Genomic DNA, 13,790 nt, shown 5'->3' with positions numbered 1-13,790 from the left:
TGAGGAAATACCTGTAGTGCTGATTGAATTAATGCTTCTCTTGGCTGGTGTTCATTCTCTATCGCTGCAGTCCTTCCCTCGGGCAGTTTAGGTTGAACTCCTTCGTTCTCCTTCTCTGCTTGGGCTGTCAGCAACTCCCTTCCGGGCTGGGGCGGAGCAATGCGCTCCACAGGGCTCAGGGAAGCCCCGTTAGCGCTCTCAATCGACGCCGACGCGTCGAGAGCTGCAGAAGGGGTCGAAGTTCCCCGAGGTCCCGGTTGTTGCCTCGGGAACGGCAAAGTCGTCTGCCGCCACGCCAAAGGTGCCTCAGGAACCGAGGAATGCTCCTTGACTTTCCCCCTCCGTTTCCCCATCGTAGGGGACGAGGTTACAGAGGCAGCGAGATCGCCAAACAGCGGAGTCACCTCAGCAGCAAACTCAGGTGCGTCCGGTCAGAGCGCTATCTTGGAACCCTAAAGCCAACTTTCTTAATCGAAACCAAAGTGCTTTTAACCACCCTTCCTCCTCCAGCCTCAGGAGCTGAGCCTCCTGTAAAACTTTAAAAGCCTACTCACTGCCCTTCTGTCACCTCTAGAATGTCAGAGCTCTAGGTGATTGCCTAGATCACCTAATGGAAGTGCCGATCTACATTCGGTGTCTGCTAGGAGTGATGGGAGCTGTGGGCCAAAACTGGAAGTACCTTCAAAACTCACAGGTCAGCACCTCATGGGCTGCTGACTGACACATGTCCTAGCAGTCCTAAGCTAGATGTATTTGTGCTGCTTAGTAGTTTGGTTTGGCCTATGCTCCATGCCAAATTTTTGGACCACCAAACAGGTAGGTGCTAGAGGTAAAAAGTTCAGTGTCCCCCAACAAGCCATCTAAGAAAACATGATAGCAATTCCCATGACTATGTTTTATTAATAAATGTCTTTAGTTCAGGCTTACGTTTTGTTTCTGAAACATACTGGGGGCACTATACTGTATCTTATGAATAGACCAGAGCTTCCCAAACTGTGCACTGGTACCCAAAATGGAGTCTGTGTGTGGGGTTGTGACCTGTACCGGCACCTCAATATTGTCCTGCACCATGCGGGAGCCACACGCTTTCTGCAGCTGCATGATTTGAAGTTGTAGTCACGGAAAGATTGGGGAGCACTGGATTAGGCCCAAAGCAAGCCCAACCGGTGTCCTGGGCAGTTCAGGGGAAGGGCCAGTAGTTGGGAATTCCTGTGATGATGCTGCCAGTGCACTAAGTCTCCCTCTGGTGAGGCGGTCGCCAGCTAGGCCATGCAAAGGCTCAGAATCACTCCTGCCAGCATGGAGTGCTCATGCACTTCAGTCACCTACTGCTCCCACTTTCTGATCACCCTGTTCTCGATGCCTAGAGATCAGCAGCCTTAAGTTCTGGCCCGTGAGGTTAGAAAATACTTGCTGTGCCAACGCAGACTGCCCGATAAACAGCTGCTGGATGGGCTACTGCCTGCTGCTCGTTTCGTTTAGGTTACCTGACAGAGGCTGGGGGCAGAAGCAGTGGAAGATGGAGGCTGGGGGCAGCAGTGGAAGATGGAGGCTGGGGAAAAGGGGATATGAGGCAGAAAGCACATGTGTCATTGGGAGGGGGGTGGGGGGAGGAGAGAAATGGAGAGTTGATGGAGGCAAGGGATAAGGATGGGAAAGGCGTAGGAACAAAGGTTGATGCAGAGAAGAAATAAGAGGCAGAGAATGACAAGGGTTGCATAGAGGAAAATGGAATATATGAGAAACGCAATGGAGGAGTTAGAAGAGATAAAAATGGAAGCTGATAAGAGAAAAAAAAAGGGAGAAAATAAGAGAGGAGGAGAAAGATGAAGCTCAGGTCTCTAATGATGGTGGTGGTAGTGGGGTGTGTATATGAATGGAAGGAGTGGGAGGGAAACAGAAAGATGAAACTCGGGTCCCTAATGGCGATAGTGGGACAACAATGAAGCAATTTGGCCACTGTTCCACTATCCTTGCTGAAGTCTATGCATCTTTAAGTGTATTTGGAACGACTGACGTATTCATCTGAAATTATACTACTGTTTAAAAAAAATATTGGAGAAATATGTACCAAACACTTGGATATTTAAGAACAATTTTAAACAGCCACATCAAATTCCCATTTTCCTGACTAAATTTCCTCCCAAAATGTAGTTTTTACATCCCTACTCTGGACTACAATAAGAATGGCATGGACAGGGTAAAGCGCATATCAAACAGCTTTCCAAGGAAGTTGGTGAAGGGAAAAGCAATATCAGAATTCAAACAGGCAAGGGGCCCTTAGGGCAGGGAAATCCACAGCAAAACTAACGACCAGAGAGGGCCCTGCAGTAAGCTGGCAAAACAGGCTGACCAGAAGGCTGAGCTGCAAGGCCCGTTATCTCTCACCAGTTCCTGTGGATGCAAAGATGATCAGTAATGCGCAATGGAAAGGCAAAAAAAATACTTACTTCTCTTGATCACCGCTCTAATGGATGACAGAGGTCCTTGGCTGGAAAGAAACAGAAAAGGAACCCATGAGTCACGTCAAATCCTGCAAAGCGGGCAGCCCCGCACAGGCATCTCAGCAATCACACTGTTCGCTAGTGTTCTCCTAACAAAAGGCAATTTAGAAAGAAGGCAAGGCAGTTTTATACTTTAGGGAGCCAAGAATATTTCTCTTTGGATGTGCCTGAAAAGGCTAAAAAAGAAAGTATCCACCCATAGTCAGCTGCTCCTAATGAAAACCAGGACTCCAGCTCGGGGTCGGGCAGAGCAAGCCTGTTCTGAAATATTCCTCTCTTCACTGCATTCCTCCTCAGACCACGACACTACTTTACCCAAGACTGCACTGCATCACTTCACCATCATTCATTTTAGCTGAGATGTTCTGCAGCTGTTTCAAAGCAGTAAGGCCACAGCTCTCTTACCACCACCACACTGCACGTTTTTCTGTAAACTGCAGTAAAGCGCACAGCTGGAGATGATGGACTGGCATCCAACAGGAGAGCAACCAGATCTACTGCTCTGTGAACCGTCCCATGCATTTGCTTGGTAAGCTCAGACTTTTATGCCGACTTTTCTCACCTCCTTTTCCTATTACTCGTGTTCTGCTTATTGTGGGACACAACTGGACACCAGCTCTCGCTGTACAGTTAAACCTACTGCATGGGAACGTATAATTTTCGGCAAAGAGGAGCCCCACATGACAAATGTTCTAAGAACAGAAGTACAACACTCCAAGAATCAGCTCTGTAAAGTGGCGTTGTAACCTCTTCCTGTGAACTGGTAAAATGTTTGTAGTGCTGATAAACAGACACTGGACTCCCCGCCCATATACACACAAGGGGGATCTCTACTGCTCACTGGGAAACAAACACAAATTATGCATACCAGTTAACAGAGTCAGGGCTGCCGGGGCGCCGCACCTCCTCCTCCAGGATTTAAGCCGCCCCTCAAGGATCCCCCACCCCTCAATCGCTACTTCTGTCGCCTCCCTCTCCTGCTCCCAGGCCGCCGGCGCCGCAGTTCCCAGTTTCCACCTGCCTACCCTCAGCTCCCTTCTGTCTATCATCCAACCCCCTGCATTAAAAAAAAATCTCTAAAGCAGCAGGCGTAGCGCCTTCTGTGTGAAAGCGGCAGATCGCCTCGGGCGGGCCTTCCCTCACCGTGTCCCGCCCTTGCAGAAATAGGAAGTTACATCAGAGGAGGGCGGGACATGGTGAGGGAAGGCCCACCCGAGGCGATCTGCTGCTTTCACACAGAAGGCACTAAGCTGCTGCTTTAGAAAATTTTTTTTTAATGCAGGGGGTCGGACGACAGACAGAAGGAAGCTGAGGGTAGGCAGGTGGAGACGGGACTGTGGAGTCAGCGGCGTAGGAGCAGGAGAGGGCCAGAGAATCCAGCACCAGGCCCGGGGAATTTTGCCCCCTCTCCTGCTCCCCCTCTAGGCGGCCCTGACCAGAGTAGAACAGGAGTTGAGTTTCCGTCTCTGTTAAGAACGCCGAAACTAAAATTTATGGAGATATCTAGAGTAGAGAGATGAGGTAGCCGTGTTACTCCACTTTTAAAGCTAGTCAGCGAAGAAGGGCTACCTTCGAAAGCTAATCAAAAAGAGTATTAAGTTAGTCCAATAAAAAAAGGTATCATCTTCTTTTCTTTTCCATATTTTATTTTATTCTATTTTTATGGAGATATCTATATATTATCTATATCTGTATCTAGCTATAATATATAATATACAGAAAAAGGTCAACAAGAAATTAGATGGTAAATTCAGCCATGCAAGAAGGTTGTGTATCTATACAGCACTTTGTAGAAATAAATAGTAGCTACAGTAACAGCACCAAATAGCCCTGTTTTGGTGAAATATCAACAAACTTTTGCCAGGGCTGCAGCTCTCACTTCTGATCCAGCACATGGTAAACATTCACAACCACTACAGACAGTGAGCAGCACCCTTGGAAACTCAGTTTTACAAGTCTGTGGTATGTCACTACCAGTACCTCTATACATTAGCCTTTAAAAAAAAAATGTACAGATTTTATTTGTGTTGAACTGTTGTTAAAACTTATATTATTAGTCACTTACATATTGACATGAAAACAAACATCCTTGGAATGTGATTACAGGCCTCCCTGGTTCGACTGTTTAGCGTTGTATTCAAAGCCCACAAGTTAGATACTCTTTTTCCTTTAAAGCAGCTGAAGGGCCAGTTCAAGGGACAGTGGTGCCCTGAGCCAACTTGCTTTGATAGCACCTCCCACTGCATCACTTCTGGCGCCCCCTCCCTTCCCCCTTCCATGGGTTAGGCATCTCTCCCCCCCCCCCCCCCTCCTCTCCACAGTTCCAGCACTGCTCCCTCACTTCTCTCACTCCCCCATGGCCTTGCAAAAATTTGCTTCAGTTGCAGGCAGCAGTAGCAGTAGTATGAAAGGCTACCTTTGGCCAGCCCCTAAGTCTTTCCTTTGTCACAATCCGCCCACATTAAGTTGCATCAGAGGAGGAAGGACATGGCAGAGGGAAGGCCCAAGAGTTGGATGAAGGCACTCTGTCATGCTGCTGCCACCGGCAACTGATGTAAACTTTACATGACCACGGGGAAGTGAGGGAGCAGTGTCAGAACCGTGGAGAGGGGGAATAGAAAAGGGGAGAAACTGGATTAAAGGGGGGGGGGGGGGTGGAGAAGGCTTAATCTGTAGACCACGTGAGGTCAGAGGCTGGGTATTTTGGTGCCCTTAAATCACTGGCACCCTGGGCCAGAGCCTCATCTAGACCAATGGTTAAGCTGGCCCTGAGCAACAGCACTGGTTAGTTTACTCAATTAACTTGTCTCTTAGGATTCTCTTCCCTAGGATGACCCTTTTGCTTTACTGTGTTTTATTTATTCTTAATCTGCTTGAAATAAAAGAGACAGAGAAGTTAACGTTCTAACAATCAGAAGCCAGCTGGAGCGTGATGGGCCTCTGCTCTTCCTGCTTATTGTTTGTATACATCTACATAAGATTAAGCAGGATGGAACAGACTGCTTTCCAATTTCAACTAAAACTCATAGAGCGATCCGAAATATCAGATGGCAGCGTATTTCACAGGGTAAACAGGAGAAAAGAAACCCAGGCATTGCTCGCCTACTGCAGAGAATGCGGACAGGTGATTGGGCCAATAAGAGGAAAGGGAAGAGGTAACAGGGTATGGAGGCCCCAATCTACATGCTAAACCTTGTGGACCTACCTCCCAGAAATGCCACAGGATCATCCCGCAAATTTCTCAACCTGCACTACCCCAGCTGCAAAGGACTTAAATACAAACTGACGCATGCCACCACCTTCTCTTACATGAGCACGCAGCTATGGAATGCATTACCTACAGACTTGAAAGCAATCAACGAAGCAACTATCTTTCGAAAATCTCTGAAGACATTCTTCTTCAACAAGGCCTACAATGAGAACCCATAACCTCACTAAGTCACTTCACTCTCTCCTTCTTCTCTCCTCCCTTCCTAATCGCTACACATCACTAACTGTATCTGATATCCTGATATGGCAATATTATCAAACCTATGTAAGCCACATTGAGCCTGCAAATAGGTGGGGGAATGTGGGATACAAATGCAATAAATAAATACATAAACAAAATTCATTTAAAGGCAAAGGATAGTAACATACATAGTGAGGGAGTAAATAGTTGACTAATCACTAGCGAGTGTACAAGAATATTAATGGCTGGAGGATGCAAGAGTGTTTTGATAGAGCAAATAATGCTGAGGAACTGTGCCTATACAGTGCCCTGTGTAGGGTAGAGTTTCAATCTAATTGGCTCTGAGGGGCATTTTCGATATGACATCTAAGTCGGACTTTGGACTTTTGTGATAAAAGTCCCAAATCTGAATAAGAAGCATGACCATTTTTGAAACTGCAAAAAAAAAAAAAATTTTTTTAAACACCGTTTGTAACAAGCTTTTGTGCTCCACGTGTTTATCTTTTTAGGCCATTTTTGGAAAATAAAAAACGTACACATAAAAAATGCAGATAATCGAGCTATTGGGATGTAGGTGGGCGCCACCATTTTTAGTAGACTAGTCCCCAGACATCCCAGGAAAGAAATGGGGCACCCTAGGGGGCACTGCAGTGGACTTCATATAACTGCTCCCAGGTACAATCTCACCACTGCTCCCTTACCTTGTCCTCTGAGCCCTCCAAATCCTACCCAAACCCACTGCCCCCAACTGAACACCACTACAATAGCCCTTATGGGTGAAGGGGTCACCTATATGTGGGTACAGTGGGTTTCTGATGAGTTTGGGAGGGCTTACAGTTTCCATAACAAGTGTAACAGAGGAGGTTATGGGCCTGAGTCCTCTTCTCCACAGTGCACTGCACTGACCACTAGACTACTCCAGTGACCTGCATGCTGCTCTAATCGACTTGGCTATAACATGTGAAGCTGTCACAGAGGCTGGTAAGTACTATTTTTATTCACATCTCCAGTGGTCATCTGGTCATTTAGGGCACCTTATTCGTTATAAAAACAGGTCTAGACCAAACCATTTCAATTTTCGCCCTGGAAGTTTTTGTTTTGTTCCATTATGGCTGAAAAACATCCAAGTATTAGGCATGCCCTAGACCCGCCCTAAGCCCATCTTTGAAATACCCTCACCATGCCCCCTTGTGATTTGGACGCATTGCAGATGAATTGCATAGATGGCCGTTTGTAAAACAGGTTTTGAAAATACCAATTTGGACGTTTTGAGAAGATTTTCATCCAAATGCTGCTTTATAACACTTTTTTAAAACATTTTTCTCTTTTGAAAATGAGCCCCTCTGTCTTCCATCTGCTGGTTGGTGGACATAACCCATTGTTTCTGGACTGGTCTGGTAGAGATCAGGAATGAGGGTTTGTGGATTTGGAAAAGCTAGAGTTAACATTTTGTCTGGAAAAAAAATCTGTCTTAAATGAGTTATTGACAAATGCTAGCTTAGCAGATTCCACTTTGTATTGCGAGAAGAAGGCCAGTATGTACAAATATAAGTGGTTGTTTACTACAGACTTCTTCTTTATCTATATATATTTTTAGTTCCAATATTTTTATTTAATTTTATCAATGAAACAAAACACAAATGGCTAAAATGTTAGCCAATATACAAATATGAACAATAAACTGAGCATCAAACAATATATATATCTGATACAAGATAAAGATATCAATTACTATGGTTACAGATTTGTAACGATGGTTAGGTAGACATATCATGAGAACAGATAGTTAAGAGAACATATCTACACAAGAGTACTACATATTTGATCTTGAAGGGGAGACCATATTTTCCTGTATTTGGTAATTGAATTATATTTCTTGAGAAAACCAGCCTTTTGATAGGTGGAGTAGCAGCCTAATGGTTAGTGCAGCGGACTTTGATCCTGGGGATCTGGGTTCGATTCCCACTGTAGCTCCTTGTGACTCTGGGCAAGTCACTTAACCCTCCATTGCCCCAGATACAAATAAGTACCTGTATATACTATGTAAACCACTTTGAATGGTCTGAGACTTACCATTATTTATGATAGACGTCTTCTTTTGGAAAAGTGCATTATACTCTGTGTTTTAACTTAAGAGAACAGATTATAAATGTTAGTCTATTATTAAATGTAGTTGAGAAATACTCAACTACATTTAATAATAGACTAACATTTGTGCCCTTATACTTTAGGCTTTGAGCATATTTGCTTAGATTAAGTTCAGCATTCTAAAAAAAGATGTCTTGCTGATGCTATGGAATTCTGTGTAGATGAATCAATTACCTCATATGTGGTTAAGGGTATAAATGTGAGCATTTGGTCTGCCGAACTTCAGGGGGCCTTGGAAGCAGAGAGATTTGTTACCAAGGAGGGAAGAATGGGAGAGAAATCTCTCTGCTTCCAAGTCCCCCTGAACCTCTAATAAAAGAGCTGTTTTACTGATCTTTTGTAGTACAATGTATTTTATTTCTCAGAATTTACATACTTTCATCAGATTCTTCATGGACAGCAGGATCCTAAAGCCACACATTTCCGCCCGCCCATCCCAAGATTGAAGTTGTTTAAATCTGAACTGAAGTAACCAGACTTAAGGAGTGTGTGCAAACACCCATGCAGGGTCAGAAAACCTTCTAATGCCTTCTGAGCTCTGGGATGGCAGATCCACTGAGCTCCATCCAGTAACATCACTGCTTGTGTGGCTGTAGGATCCTGCTTGTCTATTGAGAATCCCTTGTTTACAAGTAAGTTTGCAAGTTCTGATATATTTTATTGGTTCAACTAAAGAATTATCCAAAAATGATGATGTAATGAGCTATTGATCCAGAATCTCTACTCCCATCTACAAGAAATCCAATACTTTTCTGTATAAAATTTAATGATGCAACAGCTGGTAGCCAATACTAGAAACACGTGAAGCATCCCACAGTACAAAGTAAAAGAAAACAGGTTGCATGCACATGAAGTACCACTCAGAACAGATCCGATTGTTAATAGCCACTTGTAAACATGAGCGAAATATTTATGTAGTTCAAGAGGCTTATAAAATATGGATCACAGAAGACTGAATTACTAGAGTCAGTACTTTGTAAGGTTTATGTCTTTAAACATCTGCCTGGATCCTCTAAGCCTTTTCTTTATGTCACTGTTCATCACTTAGCAGATCTTAAATTGCTGCCTTGGTCTTGCCTTTCACCACTCTCTTGGTATGTAGCTTTCTCTCTTTCCCCATCTTTTTATCAGGGCAGGTATTCGAAATACTTGGACCCAAGGGCTGAAATTTAGGAAGAGGTCCCAAGCCAGCTGGCAGGCTGAACTTTCTTCTACTTTGGGGAGGTTTGGGGCCCACTGTGGAATGGTGGCCCAAGGCAACTGAACCATTTGCATCTCCCTAACACTGGGACTGCTTTTAAAATCTTCTATTTCTAATGTTGTTGACTGGAAAATGTAGTGTTCCGTTAGTGGCTTAAATAAAGGTAGGCTACAAATAAAATTCTAAACTTAAAGCTTGTAGACATCATTTAAAGTTTAAAACCTATTACACCCATGTACTCTTAATATCAGCCAGTGCTTTTGTGGAGCCATGCGATATTTTCTTTGATGAGTACATGGCTTAACGTCTTGGGGGGGGGGGGGAATAACCTTGAACACAATTTCATCACTTCTTTCCAGACTCCAGAGCAGCAGGGTGTTCTCCTGTCCCCTCTCCTTCAGGCAGCCTGTAAGGAAGAGAGGTGAAGGGGATGAGCCTGAATATGCAGCAGGTCTTCATCTATTGCCCCCTCCCCTCTTATCATGCAGGGAGGGAAGCAGATGATCCTGAAAAAGACACTGCACACAGCAAAGAAAGAACAGAGGGGGTGAAATAGCACAAGACTGAAACCCACGAGCAGCAGTACCAGTCTTCAAGTATGGCTTCAATGACTGAAACTTGTGAACAAGTTCAAACCCTTTCTGTATCTTTTAATCAGGTCTTAATTTGTGGCTGAACCTTGAATAGTGTTCCAACAACATTTTTCTGGGATCCAAGGAAGCACAGCAAAACCAGCAGTATACACAGGCATTGGAACAGGAGGAGCGACAGGTGCCATGGCACCACCAAAATTTTCTTCTCTCCCTCCACCATTAAGTATTTAACTTCTTATCTCCCTCTCTCCGGGGCAGTGACACTACAATTAGAGAATGACACAGGCCAAAGTTTGTCCCCGTCCTCGCCCCTTGGGTTCTGTCTCTGTCCCCACCCCATCCCCACAGGTTCTCTCTCCATCCCAGCCCCTGCAGGTTCGGTTCTGTCCCTGTCCCCATGGGCTATGTCCTCATCTGCAGAAGCCTCGAACAATTATGATTTTATATTTATATCCCTTTCGAGTGCAAATTAAGCCCTAGATGAGTACAGGCACTCAATTTTGAAAAGCCCCTCCCTCCCCCCAACCCCCCCCCCCCAAATAAACCTACAATAATACAAAATAAATAAATACATACATACATACATAAAAAGCAGGATAATAGAAGGGAATAAGGAAAGCATAATAGAAGAACACTACCATGCAACAATGCATTTTGCTAGCTGAAGTAAACAGCAGATCACAATCAGTAAGTCTTTCTCAAGAAAAGCCTCACACAGGCCGTGTTTTGCCCACGTAAGGGCTCAGAAATTACCAAGTGGTGTAAAAAAATTGCTGCCAGAATTAATTCTGCTGGAATGCTGTGTGAGGCTGCCAGTTTTTGGAGAATACTGTTAAAGCCAAGCTGGCAAGGTCATTTTTATACACCTCTTGGTAATTTCTGAGCCCCTGGCACAGCCCTTGTGTGGGTGAAATATGGCCTGTGTTGGACTTTCTTGATTTTATCTACTATAGAGAATAAAGTTTTGGAGAAAGACTAATAGGTGCTATTACATAAGTAAAATATACTTTTAAAAGTTTCTCTATTCTGGAAATTCAACCCTACATTTTCTTGCCTTATTTTTACTAAGTTCTCCAAACTTCAAGTTGATAAAGGAAAGAAAGAACATGGATATTCAGAATTCAGCTAGCAAGACCCATAGAAACAACAGGACAGACATTCCGCAGGATCCAATATGGTGGTAAATAACAGCAGATCAAAACCAGGAAGATGCTGGGGAGATCATGAGGGGGGGACATTGGGATGACAAACCAAGACCACATGGGCAGGAAGCCCCTTTCTCCTCCTCACGCCAGTGATCTTTCATCTTTAAATAAATTCCCACCACACATCAGTGCCATCAACCGCCCCCCCCCCCCCCCAAGCTATCTTTCATCCATCAATGCTCCATTTTTTTTCAGATATATAAATCACTGTTATAGTCTCAGGAAGAAGAGTTAAAACTTACTGGTTTTGATCTGCTGCTATTTACTACCATGTTGGATCTTGCGGAATGTCTGTCCTGTTGTTTCTATGGGTCTTGCTAGCTGAATTCTGGATATCCATGTTCTTTCTTTCCTTTACCAACTTGAAGTTTGGAGAACTTAGTAAAAATAAGGCAAGAAAATATAGGGTTGAATTTCCAGAATAGAGAATCTTGTAAAAGTATGTTTTACTTACGTAATAGCACCTATTTGGGAGGCCCTTCTATCTTTACAGGTTTGTTTGTGCTTGCAGAAGAACCTTAATGAGATAGATTAAGGCAGAAATGAGAGTGAGTAGAGTGGAAGAAAACTCAGGACCCGCTACTCAAAGAAGAGGGCAGGGAGTTAAGGAAGTCGGTGCCGTATGGACCTCAATTTCTATTTATTTATTTATTGCATTTGTATCCCACATTTTCCCACCTATTTGCAGGCTTATATAGTACCGTGAAGGCATTCGCCAGCTCTGGTAGAGAAACAAATACAAGTGATGTTATAGTCGAGTAAGGTTCATATGTGACAGACATATTGGGAATCGTAGAGAAGAAGAGTTATGTAGTGTTCATTACGAGCTTTAGTTACATTGTGTCATAGGGTTCAGGCACTTAAGTTGGGTCAGTAGGGTAAGCCTTTTCGAACAGGTTGGTCTTTAGTAGTTTCCGGAAGTTGAGATGGTCGTACGTTGTTTTCACAGCTTTTGGTAATGAATTCCACAGTTGTGTGCTTATGTAGGAGAAGCTGGATGCATAAGTTGATTTGTATTTGAGTCCTTTACAGCTTGGGTATTCTGGCACAAGAGTGAAAGACATCATTTCATAGTGATTATCATTATGAGTGTGCAAGCAGAGATTCAACCCCTGGCAGCTGGATAAAAAAAACAGGAGATGTGGTGAAGAGGAGGTGGAACTGATGCCAAGGACCCAACCCCCAGTGGCAGAGCCATGGCAAAGATTAGGCTAAGACTGCCATCAGGAACCCAGGTACTAAATACAGTAGTAGAACAGGAGGAGAAGGAAAGTGAAAGACAGAAAGGGGTGATGGAAAGGAGGGGGATGCAAGGAAAGAAGAATGGAAGGAGGGGCTAGGGAAGGATGGAAGAAAGGGTGAATTACAGGAGGGAGGGAGGGAAGAAGGATGAATGGTATGCATGAAAGAGTTCAAAGGGGGGGAGGGAGGGAGGGATGAAATGTGAGTGAAAGGAGAATGAGAGTTCAAGGGGGAAGGGAGGGATAGAAGCTGAATTGTGGGGACAATGGACATGCCAAGGAAGAAAGAGTGAAACAAGGAAGGACGATTGGAGGACAGTGCAAGATGGGGTGGGACGATGAGGAAGTGAGCAGGGCCGGCCCAATCATTAAATATTCACATGATCCCAGATGATGATAGAAAAAAAAAAAGCTGACCCCCATTTCCCCTCTTCTTTCTCATCTTCCTTCTCTCCCCCTCCCCCAACTTATCTAAAGTATGAAAGAAGCATCAACAGCTGGGTGGCAGCAACAGAAGGAGCAGACTCTGTGAGCTGACTAACACTACTGGGCATATATCAAGAAGGAATGTCCACTAGGAACGGGACCAGCCCTGTTTCTGTGACCTCATGTGTCCACCATTGGGCAGAGTATGACTTTCTGAGCATGTCTTTTCACAAACATTTTACATACAAAAACTTATATTTTTAAGTTCCTGATATTTTTTTTGATTTATTTATATGACTGAACCAATAGTTGGAAAACCCTTATGTGGGGCCTCAAGCCATGCTTCGAAAACCACTGGCTGAGAGCCAGTAACAAAAATATATACACCCTCATTTATAATCTCTACAGACACAAAATATATATATATATATATATATATATATATATATATATATATATATATATATATATATATATATATATATATATATATATATCAGACCACTCACCGACACACATCCTATACAGTCTCCCATTTTACCACATCAGTTTTCTATATCTCTTCCCATCGAGATCCCCACTGGACATGGCTTTCTGTGAAGTGAGGAAAGCAAAATATGCTGTTGTGTCACACTGTAATTGTGCATTTTTAACTTAATTCCATGTCTTACTGAACTTATTAGAAAAACAAAATCCTCACAAATGTGTAGACACCAAACAAATGAATAAGGCGAATACAAGGAAGATATTCAATGTTCAAGGACCTTTACTGAAGCAATACACTGAAGGACCCGACACGGCTGTAAGTCTGCCTCAGGGGTCATCAAACCTGTGAAGCTTATGTTGGTACAAAAATAGGAAACTTGTAACAAAACAATGGTCCTTTCCTGAACCAATCACAGAGCTCCTGTATGAATAAGCCACTACTGCTCTGCTATGCGATAAACACGCTGGAAAACCAGAGATGTATTGAACATTGAATATCCTCCATGTATTCGCTTCACTCATTTGTTTGGATGGT

The 13,790-nt window shown here is 43.8% G+C and overlaps 1 protein-coding gene across 6 annotated transcripts in view; it reads right to left on the bottom strand.

Annotated features, from left to right (window-relative positions):
* The window catches only part of SH3D19 (SH3 domain containing 19), a 250,244-nt gene that overhangs the window by 137,194 nt on the left and 99,260 nt on the right, over window positions 1-13,790 (bottom strand). For 5 of the 6 annotated variants that reach the window (XM_030191649.1, XM_030191650.1, XM_030191655.1 and 2 more), the window contains one exon: window positions 2,451-2,491. In XM_030191649.1, the coding sequence (XP_030047509.1) occupies window positions 2,451-2,491 (41 nt within the window). Of the gene's footprint in view, window positions 1-2,450; window positions 2,492-9,633; window positions 9,691-13,790 lie in introns of those variants that run through there. The other variant, XM_030191654.1, reaches the window with a different exon arrangement.

This window comes from Microcaecilia unicolor, chromosome 2, assembly GCF_901765095.1.
Source record: "Microcaecilia unicolor chromosome 2, aMicUni1.1, whole genome shotgun sequence".
NCBI lineage: Eukaryota > Metazoa > Chordata > Amphibia > Gymnophiona > Siphonopidae > Microcaecilia > Microcaecilia unicolor.
This window is presented reverse-complemented; position numbering and strand designations above follow the sequence as displayed.